An 18799-nucleotide genomic window follows, 5' to 3' on the forward strand; every position below is an offset into this window, starting at 1 on the left:
TTCAATGGGATTTACTCGAGGTTGACTGAGCGTGCGCAGGACTGCAGCTTAAACCAGTCAGGAGAACACCCCTCTCCATATTCTCACAGGACACTCCGCTCGGTTCTCCGGCTGGGACATACGCAGAGACGCTCAACGGGGAAACGAGACGCCGGGTTTGTGTTGGCTGAGACCCACACGACCTATTCCCCCCGCCCCCCGAGAAGTCCCCTCACGAACCGCCCGCCCGCCTGCCTGCCCCTTCCCCGGGCGCCCACTTCTGGGGCGCAATTCGCGCCGCTCGCTCCCTCAGGGGTCGAGGGGGCGGGGCCGTCCCGGGCGTCCCCTGCAGGGGGAGCCGGGTGGTCGCGTCGGGTTAGTCCCGCGGCAGCGGCGGCGGCAGCAGGTGCTGCGGCGGAGCAGCCCTCGTTACCTTTACCTCAGGGAGAGGCGGAGCCGTAGGCGGGCTGTGGGTCAGGGGGCTGGGCTTTCAGGTTGCGAGGCGAGCGCTGGAAGAAAGGGCGAGACGAGCGAGGCCTCCCCACTCACCCCACCCCCTTCCCGAGAAAGGGAAGCCGGCCGCCTCCTGAGGAGAGCTGAGGCGACGCGCCACCGAAGAAGGAGAAGGCGCCGCCGCTGCGCATGGGATTCGCCTCCTTCGGACCCTCCTCGCCGGGCGAGGGGGAAAACGCCGCCCTCAGGGCCGAACGAGCCTGATGTGCGGCAAGCGAGAGCCCGCGAGGAGCCAGGCGCCGGGTCCTTCCGCCAGCTGCAGCCGCAGTGACCTGAAAGGGACCTTTTAAAAAATAATAGTTCGGATAACCCTGGGCTCCAGGCCGCCCAGCAGAGTCTTGGTGGCCGGCGTGTGTGTGTGTGTGTAGGGAGGACGTCGACGGAGACGCGCGAAGGTTATCTGGGGAGGGAAGAAAGGCGGGCTGGGAGTGGCGGAGGATGGGCGCGCCTTGACGCGCGGGGAGGCAAAGCGGGAGAGACCACCGCCGCCGTCTCCGCGTGTAATCGCGAACCGGACCCCTATGTGCGTGTTGGCGGAGACTCCTGACGGGAAAGCCGCCTCCTCGGATCGCGCCGATCGCCACAGGGTTGCCGGCCATTGGATCGCAGCCGTCGCCGGTACGCGCGGCGCGCCGCCGCCACCACCAGCAGCAACAGCACCGGCCCCGATCTTCTCTATGTGAGCTTCTCCGGATGGCGATAGACCGGCGACGAGAGGAGGGCGGCGGAGGTGGAGGAGGAGGGCGGCAGCTACCCGAGGAGAACGGCTCTTTGCCGGCCGGGGAGGCGGACCCTGCGGCGGCGGCTGCTGCGGCGACGGCCGCCCCTCCTGCCGGGGGTCTGGCGGCGGAGATCCAGAGCCTGCCTCCGCCTCCGCCTCCTTCCGGGTCGTGCAACCCGCTGCTCTTGGATTACGATGGCTCGGTGCTGCCTCTCCTGGGCGGGCTGGGCGGCGGGCACCAGAAGACCCTCATCCTGCTCACCTGGATCCCGGCCCTGTTCATCGGCTTCAGCCAGTTCTCGGACAGCTTCCTCTTGGTGCAGCCTGTCTCTTGGTGCAAGGGCACGGATGGGCAGGGCAACTGGACGGGGCACCCGCACCTGCCCGCTGCTGCTCGGGGCCTCGCCACCAGCCCCAGTTACAACCACAGCAGCAGCAGCTACAGCAGGGGGATGCTGGCGGCGCCAGAACTGCCCACCCCCGAGGGGAAGAACGACAGTTACTGTGACTGTAGCGAGAGGTATCACCGGATCTCGGCTGGCCTTCAGCAGAACATAGTCAGCAAGGTAAGCACTCATAATGTACATGCAGACGTCTGAAGCTGCCCTAAACTGCCCAGTAGCAGCTGGGTCAGGACTGAGACGTTTGTTCATCCCAGCCCTGGCACCTGTGACCCTCTTAACTGGGAGTGAACCTGGCACCTGCTGCATGCAGACTCTTTGCCCTGCAACTGAGCTGTGCGCTGGAATGAGGCAAGAGGGTACAGTTTCAGTTGTAGAACTGCAAAGGAGAGGGCTTCTGATGCAGGGATCAGTTTGTGCCAGGGCTCAGTCCCCGAGTTGCGTTGCCATGCAAAGCCACCTGGTTTAGATTGCAAAAAGTTGCCTTCTGCATGGAGGAGGCAATGTTTGGGCCAATGAGTGTCCAGCAGCATGCAAAGTATGTAGTCCAGCCCCTCTGCTGAAATGCCAGCTCTGGTGGGCATGCCAAATAACCGTGTGGCACTGGGGAGAAGGACTTGTAAATGTTATGCTACTTGGGGAGAAGGCATTTTGGCAGTATCTTGTGTGGCCAACGCTGCCGTCTAAACTGGCCTTTGAATAAGTGAAGCAATGAAGGGGAAAGGACCTCAGATCAGATGTCCAGTCTCTCTCTTTCAATGCAGCTCATCTCTTTGTGCTGAGGATTGAAGTTCTTTGATACTGTGTGTGAGAGTGTGGTGGAGATGATGTTGGGGTTGAGCAGCAGCGTGAATCAAGTGGAACCCATGAGTATAAACTTATTCTGAAGGGTGTGTTGTAAGGGTTGGAATGCAGGAATATCTTTCCCTAGTGCATTCAGTGATGTCATGTAAGGACACCCCAGGGGTGTCGTCTGGTCTTGCTAGAGAAAAAGCAGGCCTAATCTTCATTGGCTCCAGCCCATAAGATACTGCATTTGTTTTCATGGTCCTTTACAACTCCCAGTGACCCAATTTTAATACAAGAGGTTACAACACTCTGCTTTTGAACAGCAACTGTGTTGGGTAAATGCCCCCCCCCCCCTATGATAAAGTGTCTGTACTCTTCCCCTCTGAATCACATGCTACTGAAACATTCTTTTGCACTGCCTGTACAAGTGTGTCTAGATGTGGATTCCATTGTGTACATTTCTCAGTCAGGAGCTGCGGCCGTTGCCTTTGCTGACACCCATGATATTTCTGTAATGAATTACTCACAACAAATAGAGTATCCCTATACAGTAATGTGACTTGAGGCATTTGCCAGTGGGAGGCAAGTTGGAACAAGGTTAGCTTATAATGTGAGGCAATTCAGTCCAGTAGGTCTTTTTTATGAGTAAATCTGCTTAGGATTGTACTGTATTGAGACAGCTTGCTAGCCACAGTGTATGATAAGAAAGCACTGGAGCTTTAGGGGTGCTAGAATAACTCTATTCTAGTTATGGCTGCAGCTATATTTGCATGTAACACTAAACCATAGTTGGCTTTGTGCACTTATACTTTCACCCCCTTATCCTCTGATGTGCTCATGTGAAGAAAATTGGAAGCTTTCACTTCCATTTTCAGCTAAATATGATAACTCATTCTCCCCAAATCTGGATAAACTGTGGTTAGTGTTATCTAGTTTCACTGCTTTATAGTCAACTTCAGACCACAGTTACTGATCCTGGCTTCTTTCTCTAACCACCATTTCTTTCTTTCTTTTTTAATTAAAGCAATTTTCCAATATTTACCTAATATTACCACAGTTTTGTCAATTATACAGATTCCAATTAACATCAAAATAATTCCAGTTAATTCAAAATTTATACAATTTAATCAAAGTTGTTTCCTGCACTCCTTGATCAATGTTTTTTGTCCAGTTCTTATACGGCTGCGGTTCATATTTTTGATTACATTTCAGTTGGTATATTAATCATTAAGATAACAGCTGCATTTTTAGCAATTACTATGCGTGTTAATGCCTTATCTATCTTTCCAGAGGATTTCAAATGAGGTTCTCTAATCATTTTCCTTTTCTCTGTGTGTCTGTCTGAATGTGTCCAATTATAAAGTCCTTGGCCTTTGTCTGCTGTCCAGTTCTTAAAATTCCTCCAATTGCTGTTGTCTTTCAGGGTAGCTAGGATGGGGCTATAATCCTGGAGAATCCCCAAAATATCTCATTAGCTCCCTCCCATCATGATCTCATCTTGCTGCTTGGTGCTTTCGGACAACAACATACTCCAACAGTCCACTCTTTCTCACTATTCAGTCAACATCTAGAAATTCCCACAGCATGAGAAAGAGGGATCCGACTTCTGCCGCAAGGGATCATTTCTATTCTAGACATAACAAGAAACCACCATTAGTTTAAAAGTGAGCTGAAAACTTCTAATCTCTTTGTGGCTGTGGCAGAGTGAGGATGGGGGAAGCCCATGCATTTAACACTAAACCATGGCTTGGCGGTGTGTGCAAGTCAGGCCCATAATCTGAAAATTGCTAGGCGCTGTGAGAACTCCTCTGCAGTATGCACACATTTCTTTTGTATTTCTGTTTTTATTTATTTCTGTCTTACATTTATATACCACTTGATTCCCCCAAGGAGTTCAAGGTGGTGTTTATAGTTCTCCCCTCCTCACTTTCTCTTCACAACAACCCTGCGAAGCAAGTCAAGCTGAGAGACAGTGACTGGCCCAAGGTTACCCAGTGAGCTTCATGGCTGAGTGGGAATTCAAACCTTGATCTTCCGGGTTGTAATCAAACACTCTAACCATTGCACCACACTGGCCCTAGTTGAACAGGCATTGCAGCATTTCTAAAACAGTACCAAAAACCTGTTTATCAGAGCTGGACTGAGGATGAATGTTCTACACACTATGAGCAATAACCTCTCTTTCAATGACTTCTGTAATTCTCTAAGGCTGTAAGCTGGTGCTTGCGATGGTATGTCCCACTGGACTCTATGGGGCTTACTAATAAGTAGACTTCTGCAGGATTACACTGTGAATAAAATATCCTATTCTCTCATTTAAATGTATGTTAAACAGGTTGCTGTTTCATAAAGGCCACCAGCTGTAAAGCGCTGAGGTGAATAAAATGAAATTATCAGCTGCATCATTCCCTCTAACTTGGCTGGTTCTGTATCTATCATTATGTAATCAAATGGGGTTTGTCCAAAAACAGGATGGGAGCTTTTGCATACTTGGAGAACTCATTGGAAGTGCATTACTTTTTGTGTCTGCCAAAGATCTATGCTGAGTGACTTTCAGGACATACAGAATAGTTCATGGTGCCTGAACCATGAATTATTGAAGGTGTTAGTTTTGGGGGTGGGGTTGAGATGAGGCCTGCTTGAACCCCTAATAGTTTACAATATCCTGGAGGAGGGGACTAGGTTCTGAGGGATGCCATGATATTATGGCCACTTTCAAGAAGGGGTTGAAGAAAAGGACATCTTTTTCATTTCCACTTTCCAGAAACCTCACCCGACCTCTATAGCAATTTTTTCAGAGTCATAGCTGGTGCCTGGTCCTTCTACAGCAGATGGAAGTTTCAGGAAGGTGTGAAAGAAAGCTTTCCCCTTCTCTCCCATCTCGCTTTGCATGGTTCCTGTTGTAGGATGACTGGACAGGAAGAGCATTATTGCCAAGGCTGGAGATACGCTGCAAGATTTTGTTGCAGATCCCCACTTGTATTTTCCATATTTACTAATTAGTGTGGGTGCCGGATCGCCCTTTGCCGACAACTCATTTGCCCTAATAATAGGTTTGGAGGGTACTTACCTACTGCCTTCCCAGTGTTACTGTAGTAAACAACTGCAGTGTAAAATGAAACTGTTACATCATCATCATCATGGTAGTTCCCTTAATCCCAAACACCCAAAGCTCAGCAAAACTCATTCCTCCTGGAAACTCTGTGTTCGGATTAACTGTGCTGTGAACTAGGTATGCAGTAATCAAGTGACTACGGTCTTGCTTTCTCTTGCCACCAACACTGGCTGAAAACCGTTTCAGCTTCCCTTTAAAGCCTGTGAAGGCTCCATCATACCTGCTTTTAAAACAAAGGGTGTGTGTGGAAATGTGTGCATTGAGTAAGGCATCTTGATATTGTTACAGCCGCAATGTTTCCAAATGCTGTAATTGGCAGACGCTACATTCTTGCTAATCCTGCTAAACACTTTGCTAATCCAACTAATGATGCTGTTGTCTCCAGAGCCAGTGTGGTGTAGTGGTTAAGAGCTGTAGACTCGTAATCTGGTGAACTGGGTTCGATTCCCCGCTCCTCCACATGCAGATGCTGGGTGACCTTGGACTAGTCACACTTCTCTGAAGTCTCTCAGCCTCACTCACCTCACAGAGTGTTTGTTGTGGGGCAGGAAGGGAAAGGAGAATGTTAGCCGCTTTGAGACTCCTTAGCGTAGTGATAAAGCGGGATATCAAATCCAAACTCTTCTTCTTCTTCTTCTTCCATTGGCTAAACAATTAAAAAAATCACAGATGTGGTGCTTGCCAGCACAGTCATGGCAGAAAAAGATGGTTCCTTATTGACTCTTATACTTATTATAAGGGTTCCCCTCAAAGCCTTCATCAAATCACTGGTCACCTCTCTGTACACAGGTGTAAGAACATAAGAGCCTGCGGGATCAGGCCAAAGCTCTATCTACTCCAGCATCCATGTTACAGGGTTGTAGCCAACCAAGTCATACTCATAGTAGACTCGTTGAAATTAATAGATAGGTAATAATAACAACAATAATAAATCTCATCCCGGGGGGCGGAGTGAGGAAATGGCGCCTAGACATTCTCTTGTGGTGACCATAACCTAGTTTAAGGTGCCATTAGGCAATTAGCAATATCTTGAGTTTCTAGCACTGTGTGGATAAAGTAGTTTAACAAATACCCTGACTTGATACAAGACAGCTTTCTATGTTCTTAGCTTTTATAGCAAGGGTGAGGTGATTTGGGGCTCAAACAGTTTTAGAAGATCCCTCTGTTCTGAGATCTTCCCTATCATCCTAATCCCAGATAAGGCTCTCTGAATGTGGTTACACTTTCTCCTTTGTCATTCCTCGCTTATTTTAGGACTGCACCCAGGCATTCAGAACAGGTTCTTGAAGATGAGCCCTCCCACAAATTAAATTGTCACCTGCAGTCATTAGGGATTGAGCATGATTTTAAAAAACCCAAGTTACTCAAACAAATACATAGGAAAAGAGCTGACAATATGGTTTGGAACTGTCAATGGGTTTATTTAATCACAGGTCTAGGTTGAAGTCCTGACACTGCGTTATAACTCAAAGCTTGTAATGCGATGTGGCAGTAAATCTCTTGCTCTAGATTAATCTTGTCTGTATTTCTTTAAAGAAACATTTAATTGTGTTTGGAATTACTTCTGAAACTTCATACCTTCCCTTCGGCATTATATTCTTGGCCGAGGTAATGTGCTCATGGGGCATTGAAGGTCCTGGCTGTTAAGCTACGCCTTTGGTTTGTAAGCCGCTTTGATCAGTATTAGAAAATGAGGTGTATAAGCTAATTGCCAAATGGCACCTTAAACCTAGGTTATGGTCACCACAATGAAATGTTCTAGGCACTTTATTTCTTGTTATTTGGATTTCATTTTTATACCACTTTATATTTTAAAGGAAACACCTCAAAGCAGTTTACAACACAATAAAACATAATAGAGAATAAAACAAATTCAAGCTTCAAGGAAAATAAGTGACATTTTTTTTTTCCTATATGAAATATACTCGGAGTCGAGTGTGGATTTCATGCTCTTTATTCAGCTCATAGTAGTGAGGAATGAAAGTTCCCCCAAAATATCTGCTTTATATACATTATTTACATAATGGGTCGCACGTGATTGGCTAATTCTGGGATTCTCCTGTAGGCCAATCAGGTTGCGGATTCACTTCCACCTGGAGCTGGATTGGGTGGCTCCTGTGGGCCAATCATACTGCTGCATTGTTCTAGGACCAATCAGACTGCAGCATTCTGAATCCTATTGTTCTAGGACCAATCAGACTGCTGCTTTTTGGATCCTATTCAACTCAGTACATAACACTATATTTATTTATCTACTTAATTTATATAACTTATTTACCTACTTAATTTATATAGCAAAAGTACTCTTGGAAGCCACTTAAGTCACAGCCACTTATGCTACTTCACAGGGTCGTTGTAGAGATTAGCAGGTGGGATATAATTGCAGTAATAAGCTCTTCTGCTTACCTGCTTAAGAAGGCTGGAGAGGGTAGCCAGATGGAGATGTCAGTCAATTGGACCCGTGCCAGTAGCAAAACACATTTGGTGCCTGTCTAATTTCTAACACTGTCTGAGATTCATTTGAATGAAAAGTGACATAGAAAAGCAATAAATCAAATCAACTCTCAGAGACAAATTGTGTATTTATTAGAGCTAGCTATCCCACACAGGATTGTGAATTGATATCTTAGAGCAATGTAGAGGAAAGAGATGCTGTTATTTCTTCACTAGGAGTGAAATAGAATGACATAGGAAATATAACTGTGAAGAGATAGCAATCCATTGCTGTTGCTGTTCTACTTCTCAAGTCCAAATGTCTAGTGAGCCTAGGCTGTAGTCTATATACAGTACACTTAGCTGGGAGTATGTCCCATTCAGTTCAGTAGGAGATACTTCTGAGTGATGTATAGAACTCCAGTGTGAGACCCACTGGGCATTATTATTACAGCCATGTATTTAAGCATTACCCTGGTCAAGGTAAAGGGACCCCTGACCATTAGGTCCAGTCGTGACCTACTCTGGGGTTGCGGCGCTCATCTCGCTTTGTTGGCTAAGGGAGCCAGCGTACAGCTTCTGGGTCATGTGGCCAGCATGACCAAGACACTTCTGGCGAACCAGAGCAGTGCACGGAAGCACCGTTTACCTTCCCTCCGGAGTGGTACCTATTTATCTACTTGCACTTTGATGTGCTTTCGAACTACTAGGTTGGCAGGAGCAGGCATCGAGCAACGGGAGCTCACCCCACCGTGGAGGATTCGAACCACCGACCTTCTGATTGGCAAGTCCTGGGCTCTGTGGTTTAACCCACAATAGCCATAGGCAAAAGAGAACTTGCATGAGTGAGTAGGGTGGTGGAGGAGCGATGGCACAATCTGGCCCTCTTCTGTGCCCAGCATAGAAACCAAGATGCCTGCCTGAGGAGGAGATGTAGTGATCTTCTTCAGGAGGGATGGAGCTCTCTGTCCCATATCTTCCAGGAATCAGTAGGCTAGTGAACTTTACTTTTGCAGGCAGGCAACATTTTTTATTTTTGCTTATTTATAAGGCCTTATTAGATCACCAACAACTCTTAACAGCAGTGTACCCCACTAACGTCCTTCATCAAATGAACTACTGTATGGATCGTTGAGGTCCTAGTACCGTTCAGTGGGGTTAAATATATCAATCTATATTTTACAGGGTTGAAAATAATTTGGCATTGGGTACAGAAAAAAGATCTCTTCCTGCAGAACTTGCTGTCAGTCAGGGCAGCTGTTTAGAAGAATTGCACTTAAAAACAACAATAACCCGAAGAAGAATTGCATTAAAACAACAACAACCCCAAATTCCACTATTAAACATTTATTGAGTTCCAAGAGTACACTAGTTATTTTTCACAGATCATAGAATGACATGGTTCCTATCCAGTGGGTTTACATTCTGAGCAACTGCTCTATCGTGATTGTGAGACGGTGGTCGTCTCCTTCCTTCCCATAAATAGTTATGGGAGAATTGGGGATTCTAATTAATTTAGAGCAACAGCATCCATTACTGCAAAATTATAGTTTTATCCTATGCAAAGTAGGATTATAGATTAAGCAAATGGCTAATGACCATGAGGATAACAAGTCATATCTGTTTTGTATTTTTAAAGAAAAGATTCTAAGAATTTTCCAGGTTTTACATGTATATGGTTATTGGCATGACAATAAGATGTATCAGTCTGAAGACATGGATTTACTGCTGAGTCCCCCTGAACACTTTGATTTGGTTCATTTCAGTCTTATTGACTGTGGGGAGCTACATGAAAGTTCATTTTATTTCAAGGGTGCTTACAGAGCTGGCACCAACTCTTTCAGGACCAAGTGCATGTCAAAATATGAAATCTGTCATGCTTTGCATAGCACACATTCTAATGACTCAGTCCACAACTCAATTAAGGCACAGTCCAGGGAATTAAACCTATTTACAGCACTCTGCTGACTACATTTATTTGAAAGTCTCATTTATTACATTCTTTTCCGTCTTTTTCTTTTTTTAAGCTAACATATAGTGCAATGGTCCTCAATCTTTAAACCTTCAGAGGACTCTGATCATGTAAATTAGCCGGCCAAAGACACCTTGTGTATTATTGCAAAGGATTCTGGGATGTGTTCTACAGCAGTGCTGTTCAATCCTGGGTCCCTGGATGTTATTGGACTACAACTCCCATCAGCCTTGACCATTGATCACTGACTGGTGATGATGAGAGCTGTAGTTCTCCAACAATGGGGAACCCAAGGTGGAAGAATGCTGTTCAACAGCATTCTCAGTTTATGTAGGACAGTGGCAAGACAATAGTGAGCTTCACGGGTGTGAATGAGCCTTGGAACCCACCCAATATTTTCCGGTAGTTATACCTTGCAGGAGAAGAAAAGGAGCGATGGAAGAAGCTTTTGTTCAGGAGATTACTGGAGGAGTAATGTGAGAGCATTACCAAGCATGCTTAAGATAATAGCCCTAGCTATGTGGAAGTACATAGGTAGACAGAAATAAAACAGAATCCAGCAAATGGTTCTCTTGAACAAGCCCTCTTGAAGCTAATGGGAGATGGCCAACTTCTGTTCACTGAAATCACGTTTTGCATAGAGCAGGTGTTCATTCAGTTGCCTCCATTAGAGTAAAGAGAAGAAGAAGAGTTTGTATTTGATATCCCGCTTTATCACTACCCGAAGGAGTCTCAAAGCGGCTAACATTCTCCTTCCCAGATAGCATAGTGTATCTTACATCAACCCTGTGACATAGGCCAATTCTACCATCACTCCTGTTTGTGAGTGATTTGGGAGCCTCCCCTCACAACAAATTCTTAGCTGAGATTTGGATCAACATGTAACCTCCAATGTATAACCAGTTCTGGTTAAGATAGAACCATCTCCTTGTGTAAGTCTGTTTCAGTGATTGGGAGTATGGAACCAATTGAGTGATAGTTTTGTCAGCACATTCAAGAAATGATAAGTCTTTTGGGCCAGTCGCAATCACTGTATATTTAATAGGGAAAAATGTTTTCAGGTTTCGTGGCTCATAGAATCATAGGAATGGAAGGGACTACAGGGTTCATGAACATGAGTTTAAGAGTCTCATTCTCTACCAGCTGAGTTATCATTGCTATCTTGGCTTCTGAAAATTAGCTATGAATACCCAAGGAAAATTAAAGTAGATACCCCATGTATCCTTTGGAGTGATTCGAATTCCTATGAGTTCACTGAGACTTACTAATGAGTAGACATACCAGATGGTTGCACTGTAAAATGGCTTAAACTTGTCTGTCCCAGGATTACACAAAGCAGAAATCTCATAATTGGATTTTTCAAGTTATTAGACCCTAACTAGCCTGAAAGAACCAATTCTCACCCAGTTTTACTAAAGCTTCCCCTTTCTGGTCCCCTGGAAGCAATATGTTACTCATCACAGGTCACCAGGCAGCTAGCTGTTTCAAAACCTGGACTGACTAGATAGCTGTGTATGCTAAGGGCTACTATATCCATGATGGAGAACTACCTAAGGATGCAGTTAATTCTGCACCTTCCACTGTTGCAGGAACATTGTTTGCTTGTCAGGGTAGAAACATTTAGTGCAATCAAATGTTTAATGTTTTGTCTTTGTACCGGAATGTGCCCAGGCAACTGCTCAGAAAGCATTTAATTTCTGTGTAATTCAGTGGTCAGTCTTTTCCTCCTTCCTTTAATGGGGTCAGATTGTAAATATAGTGCTGGGTGATACAGCAGTATGGGTTTTTTTAAGTGCAGTGTATGCCACGCAGCAATTATCACCCGTCTTCTTAAAATAGCCTTTTCTATTTCAGCTTGCACTTTGTATAAAGGTTTTGAGGAAAGACAGCAATTTTATCTCTTCCAAATGTTCCTAAATAGGATCTAAATTTAGAAAATGTTTGAGTAAATGCCATTTTTTGGTCTTCAGCTTGTCCTTTTACCCTCATTTCTGGGTGCTTGGCTTTTGAAACAGTACTCCGTTCGCCCACACTCCCCCCCAGTACGGTACATATGAACTCAATAATCATTTGTTGCAGGAGATTAAGGAATTTTAATACAAATGCAGCACTTCTGTTTTGGGAAAAAATCACATTTTTCTAACACTCAAAAGAATATTAATTAACAATGCTAACCTGTTGTCCTTCACGCCCCAATACCAATCAAATATTTATTGTGGTCAGCCAATGCTTAAAGAAAGGAGGAACTGTTAAAAATAATAATCTCAACCTCAGAAGAAGAAAAAGTGACAGGTTAAAAGCAGGCAACCATAGCAGGTCAAGGAGATATTACAACATTCATTTTTTTAAAATAATATTTATTACTTTCCCAACAATTTAAACACTACAAAAAAAGAAGAAAAAATTAAACAAAACAATACAGTACAATACAAAAACACTACATAACACTAACACTAAGACATTAAACTAACAAAACAAAAACAATTTAATACACATCAAACAATTTCAATATCTTATCTTTCATTCACTTGTTTCAACGACCTCCACACACCTCCCTTTTTGTATTCCACTTCAGTTAATTGTTTCAGCAATTCCTTTCCATCTTCCTCTGTTTTCTGTCCTGTAATTATCTTAACATATTCTAACCTTATTTTTTCCTTTTAATACACTAATAATCAATTTGGACTTAGTTCCTTATAACATTTCTACTAAAGCCATATAACTTCATTCCAACATTTTTCTAACATTCATTAATTTTACAGTATTTCTGTAAATAGTCTTTAAACTTTTTCCAGTCTTCTTCCACCGACTCTTCTCCCTGGTCTCGGATTCTGCCAGTCATTTCCGCCAGTTCCGTATAGTCCATCAACTTCATCTGCCATTCTTCCCGGGTGGGTAAATCTTGTGTCTTCCAATACTTCGCGATGAGTATTTCTGCTGCTGTTGTTGCATACATAAAAAAAATTCTGTCCTTCTTTGGCACCAATTGGCCGACCATGCCCAGGAGAAAGGCCTCTGGTTTCTTCAGGAAGGTATATTTAAATACCTTTTTCATTTCATTATAAATCATCTCCCAGAATGTCTTAATCCTTGGGCATGTCCACCAAAGGTGAAAGAATGTACCTTCAGTCTCATTACATTTCCAACATTTATTGTCAGGTAAATTATAAATTTTTGCAAGCTTGACTGGTGTCATGTACCACCTATAAATCATTTTCATTAGAGATATTACAACATTCAGATATATCGCCACCTGTTCAGTAATGGATTGGTTAGACCCCTTGAGGAAGATACTTAAAAGGGGTCCCTAATGATCAGCTAGGGACTACCTCATGGTAATTTATGCATTTTCTGACCTCTTGAAAGAATTTACAGTTTAAAAACAGCAATAACACATGGGAGACTGTTTCAGGCTTTAAATTATTACAAGAACAGCACCTGTCCTTGAAGGAAACTTTTGCAAAACTGCCACCTAGGATCTTGGAAGGTAAAATTATTCTTATCTGGAATGGCTTGAAAAGAGGACTAGATAAATTCACAGAGAATAAGGCTAGCAAAGGCTACTAGCCACAAAGGATATATGCCACCTCCATGGTTGAAGGCAGCAGAAAACCAAGAAAGGGAGAATGCTCTTATATTTGAGTTTTCCATAGGCTTCTGGTTGGCCACTGAGAAGAGGGTGCTGGACTAGAAGGGTCATTAGCCCGAGCCAGCAGCCTCTGTGTTCTTAAAACTCTAAAGCATGCCAACAAAACTCTAAAGCATGCCAATTGGCAGCGGTGTAGCAACCCCCTCCAGCACCTGGGGCAGATCAAACTTTTTTTTTAGGGCAGCCGCCGATTTCAGAGACGGAAAATGGCTCCACCCCCCTGCAGCGCCCAAAACACCCATCAACTGCCATACTGCCCTCAAGCTCTCCTGCCCAGGATCCCAATACTTGATGCACAACAGCCACTGTGCTGCAGTACAGACCCCTGTGGTGCCCTGCAGCCCCCACAACAGTGTGGACTGTCCCACTCCCCCACCCCTGGCTAGCTACACTGCTCAGTATTGGGTAGATATGGTTTACATTTATTAGAAGCCAGCCAAGCCAGGCCCAGCAAGTACAGTGGTACCTCGGGTTAAGTACTTAATTCGTTCCGGAGGTCTTTTCTTAACCCGAAACTGTACTTAACCTGAAGCACCACTTTAGCTAATGGGGCCTCCTGCTGCTGCCGCGCTGCCGGCGCATGATTTCTGTTCTCATCCTGAAGCAAAGTTCTTAACCCGAGATAATATTTCTGCGTTAGCGGAGTCTGTAACCTGAAGCGTATGTAACCCGAGGTACCACTGTACAGTGAACATGGCCCAGATTGCACACCTACCATGAGTTCTGTGGGTTGTATAAATGTTGCAGGTCAAGTGGAATAGTGCCTCTGAAACCACTTCCACAGAAAAAAGAAGATCCTCAGTCCCACTGCTGTTTTTTCAACTTGGTTTTTTGTTTTGTTTTTTTATGTTTGAAGGTTGAGCACGATTCTGCACAGGAAAACTTGGATAGTACCATAGCATGCTCACTGTACCCTGCCCAGGGACAGTAGTTCTACCCATGCCATTTTGGGTTGGCTTTACCTTTTTTCAAAAATAAAAATAAATCTAGTTATTTGAAGGCTCTGCTTTCTCTTTTGTTTTAAAATCTCATTATCTGAAGGCTCTGCTTTCTGTTTTTTAAAAAATGTATATTAAAAGAAACAGTTATTTGAATGCTCTGTATCTGCCATACCTGTATTCACTCTTTTGTCTTGTTGTTTAAAAAGCAGCCAGTGGTGTTTTATCTGCCACTTCAAACATTAAGCCTTCCCCCACTCCATTGTGTAGGGATAGGATATTGTGTTACTGGAGCTGGAGGCATGCCAGGAAGAGAATGGAGACAATTATACTTATTTTTTTTAAAAATGACTGGAAGGACTTTTCCCCCTCTTTTGTTTGCTTGCTTCACTCCATTATGTGTTCCATCCTTGGCACAGTTGTTCTCTGCTGCACACAAAATTGTTCCTTCCTTTCCCCTCCTGCGCGAAACTGCATGGTTAATTAAACTTGTTGGTTTTCTGATTTCCAAAATATATCTGCAGTGAGCCTTGCTATATGCAGTTGGGAACTAAGAGAAGGGCTGGGAGAAAACTCTGATAAAAACTTGTTCCTATGGAGGAGAGGCTGCCTGCCACCCAATGGTGGATCACAGGGTAATTTCTAGTAGGCAGCCAATGACTTGCTGATTGCTAGGATTCTTATAAAGGCTGTTCATTTATTAGTTACATTAAAGGTAAAGGGACCCCTGACCATTAGGTCCAGTCGTGGCCAACTCTGGGGTTGCAGCGCTCATCTCGCTTTATTGGCCGAGGGAGCCAGCGTACAGCTTCCGGGTCATGTGGCCAGCATAACTAAGCCGCTTCTGGTGAACCAGAGCAGTGCACGGAAACGCCGTTTACCTTCCCGCCGGAGTGGTACCTATTTATCTACTAGCAGTTTAACGTGCTTTCGAACTGCTAGGTTGGCAGGAGCAGGGACTGAGCAACGGGAGCTCACCCCGTCACGGGGATTCGAACCGCCGACCTTCTGATTGGCAAGTCCTAGGCTCTGTGGTTTAACCCACAGCGCCACCCGTGTCCCTATTAGTTACATTAGGTAAGGTAAAAAAATTGTAACCTTAGGTAAGGTAAAAACTAAAGGACCCCTGGATGGTTAAGTCCAGTCAAAGGCAACTATGAGGTTGTGGCGCTCATCTCGTTTCAGGACGAGGGAGCCAGCATTTGTCCACAGACAGCTTTCTGGGTCATGTGGCCAGCATGACTAAACCGCTTCTGGTGCAATGGGGCACTGTGATGGAAACCAGAGATCATGGAAATGCCATTTACCTTCCTGCCACAGTGGTACCTATTTATCTACTTGCACTGGCATGCTTTCGAACTGCTAGGTTAGGAGGAATTGGGACAGAGCAATGGGAGCTCACCTGGTCGCACAGATTCAAACCGCTGACCTTCTGATGAGCAAGCCCAATAGGCTCAGTGGTTTAGAATACAGCGCCACCCACTCTCTCTAGTAGTTACATTACATTGCATTCCACCTTTCCTCTCAAAGGAGGATATGTTGGACAAGATGTACCTTGATCTGATCTAGTAGGGTACTTCTTGTGTTCTTGAGGAAGAGTGCATGCTGAGGATCACTGAACACAGTTCTCTAAACTGTTAAGGTAGTGTAGGGAAACTTTATCTTCTCTGTCTGGGCCTCAGGACTCTCCTTAGGACAGACCCACTCTCTGCAGGCCACACCCCTCATTGACCTTTTACATCACACTTCTGAGTGGTTTTTGCCTGGCTGGGATGTGTCTTTGAACTCTAATGCCTCTTTACTTGTCTGGATGGAGGCTGGATGATTTGGGATTATCGTGAATGGATTTTGATGTGGAAGGGCTGTAAGACCAGCTCAGTTCTGGTGCTCCAAAGCTGCGCTCCATCAGGGGTGCCCCAGGACATTTTGGTGCCTCCCACTTATAAATATGGGGCCCTCCTGCATCTACGCTGCCATGCCCCCCCCCGACTGCACTATTGTCTGCAATTGCACTCGCACTGCTGCCACGATGCAGCAGCAAGCATACAGCATGAGTGGGAAGGGCATGGGCCATGTGACAGCAATGCCAGTGGTGCGGGCAAAGCCGCAGTGTGGCTGGCAGTGGAGCAGTGGCTGGGATGAGGAGGCAGTTGGATCTGCCACCTGAGCATAGCTGTCAAATTACAGATTTGAAAATAAGGGTCCAGCAGCCTCGAAAATAAGGGATCAGCAGCCAAAATAAGGGATTTTAGTCAACCAGCTGAAATACAAAGTTAAAAGGGACCAGATAATTTGGGAGATCAGTGCTGGTTTTTAGCCCTTTGTTTCCAGAGGTTGCTGCTCAAGACACCAGCTGATAAAACACTGCAATTAAATAACTACAAGCAGCAGCCACTTATCGTGCAAAACGAAGTCCAAGCTATGAAGATGCTGCTGCAGTTCTGTATCTTTTCTCTCATGCTCCATCTGCAGCTCTCAGTTCCATCAAGTGGGGCAGGAGGAGGGGGGGAATAGCGCCCAAAGTAAACCCACAGATCAGACCATCTATGCTAGTCTACCACTACAAATCCATGGGAGAAGCGCTTGCGGTCCTTCCTGCGCTTTCCCCCTCTATGGTTAGCCCTTGGAACACCTGCCCGCGCCTCCACCTCCTCTCTCTGAACTGCTTTCTCTGTGGTTGCCCTCACTCTCCTCTCTAGGCTACTCAGCAATCCATAGGCCGTGCCAGGCGCAGCCACAGTACGGCCTAGCGGGAGCGGCGGCGGCAGTGACGGGCAGAGGGGAGGCCCCAGGCAGGGACACTCAGTTCAGCAGCTGCGAGGAGGATGGTGGTGGAAGGACCTGGGGCTCCCGGGGGCCGAGGCTGGTGAGAGGAGGCTGGAGGGGGGCAGGCCGGGCAGCCAAGCAACACAGTTGGAGCTTCCCTCCTCCCTGGCTAGCAGGGAGGGAGGGAGGGAGGGAGAGGAGCTGCTTCCTTTGAAACCCGGGAAATTTAAGGGACATCATCAATAAGGGACAGCAGTGGGAAACGGCGCTGGGATAAGGGAGTTTCCCGCCAAATAAGGGACAGTTGACAGCTATGTGCCTGAGGCAAATTGCTATTGCTTCACCTCGCCTCATTGAAGACTCCAGAGCTGCTCAGGGGCACAATGTTCTTGGATTCCAACCATATGTCTTTTTGTCCTATGTCCCAGTTAGAGATTTTCTTGAAACACAAAGGAGAGCCTGCTAGCCTGAATTCTGCCCTTCCTTGCCTTATGGTGGCGCCATGTTGCTTAGAATGGTGCCACCCTTGAGCATATTAGGGTGGTTGACATACTTAGGATACCTGACACCAACCTGGAGGTGTGCCGCTACTGCCAGAGCGGGCTACTCAGCAATAGGGATGCCAGATCAGCTTCAGCCCTTTTGCCTCTAGTGAAAAGGCTGGGGTTAACCATGTTTCTGGAATTTACTTAGCATACGCTTCCTTATATTGCCAAATGCAAGGAGTAAAGCCAACGTCGGAGCTGGGAAAAGCATGAGTTTGCCTACTACTGGAGTACACAAATTGGTGGGGCTGGCAGCTTTGCCAAGGCTGTGTTGTGTATCCTTCTCCACCCCCACCCCTGTGTCCACAGGAGAGAGACTCGAAATCTGCTGTGTGGCATTTAAATTGCTGAAACTTTGTGGCCAGGGGGGGAATTCCATTGGTTACAATGTTATGAACTGTAACAAGAAGTAATATTATTAGGGCTGACAGAATGCCAAAGGGGCAGGTTATCTCATTAAATTAGTCTGCACATTTCTCTGCTGTGGCAAATAAACAAGTAAATTGAGATGGCAAATGACTTGAATTTCCGCTGTGCCTTTTTTTAAAAAAACAACAACAACCCACAACCCACTAGTAACAATGTCAAAAAAATATATATTATTTTAAAATATCTGGGAGGGGTTTTTTAAAAGGTGGGGGGGGGGATTAAATTCTGTTACGGTAACAGAATCCCTGCTTTTGTATAGCTCTCTCCTCCCAGGCAATATAAAAATGCCTTTTTATATTGTTCTGTGATAGCTGAATCTCTATTCTAACTTAATTAGATTTACAGTCAAATCTTGTGCACCTTTACTTGGAAATATGTCCCATTATGTTCAGTGGAGTTTACTGCTACTAGGAAATGTGTTCTGATATTCCAGAAACTAACATTCAACTTAAACCCAACTTTGCACAAGGCAGTCTTGCTATGGGTGCAATACGTCTTGCACAGTCCAAGTCAGCCAGAGATCACCAGACTGGCAAAGGCTAGCATAGA

The 18799-nt window shown here is 45.4% G+C and overlaps 1 protein-coding gene across 3 annotated transcripts in view; it reads left to right on the forward strand.

The window, feature by feature from the left end:
• Window positions 1-328: 328 nt before the first annotated feature.
• Window positions 329-18799, forward strand: part of SLC22A23 (solute carrier family 22 member 23) — a 103897-nt gene continuing 85426 nt past the window's right edge. The window contains exon 1 of one of the 3 annotated variants that reach the window (XM_081918212.1): window positions 329-1779. In XM_081918212.1, the coding sequence (XP_081774338.1) occupies window positions 1186-1779 (594 nt within the window). In that variant the 5' untranslated portion in view covers window positions 329-1185. The remainder of the gene's footprint in view (window positions 1780-18799) is intronic. The other 2 variants (XM_081918209.1, XM_081918210.1) reach the window with 2 other exon arrangements.

Source organism: Podarcis melisellensis, assembly GCF_964234715.1.
Source record: "Podarcis melisellensis genome assembly, chromosome: 7".
Taxonomy (NCBI): Eukaryota; Metazoa; Chordata; class Lepidosauria; order Squamata; family Lacertidae; genus Podarcis; species Podarcis melisellensis.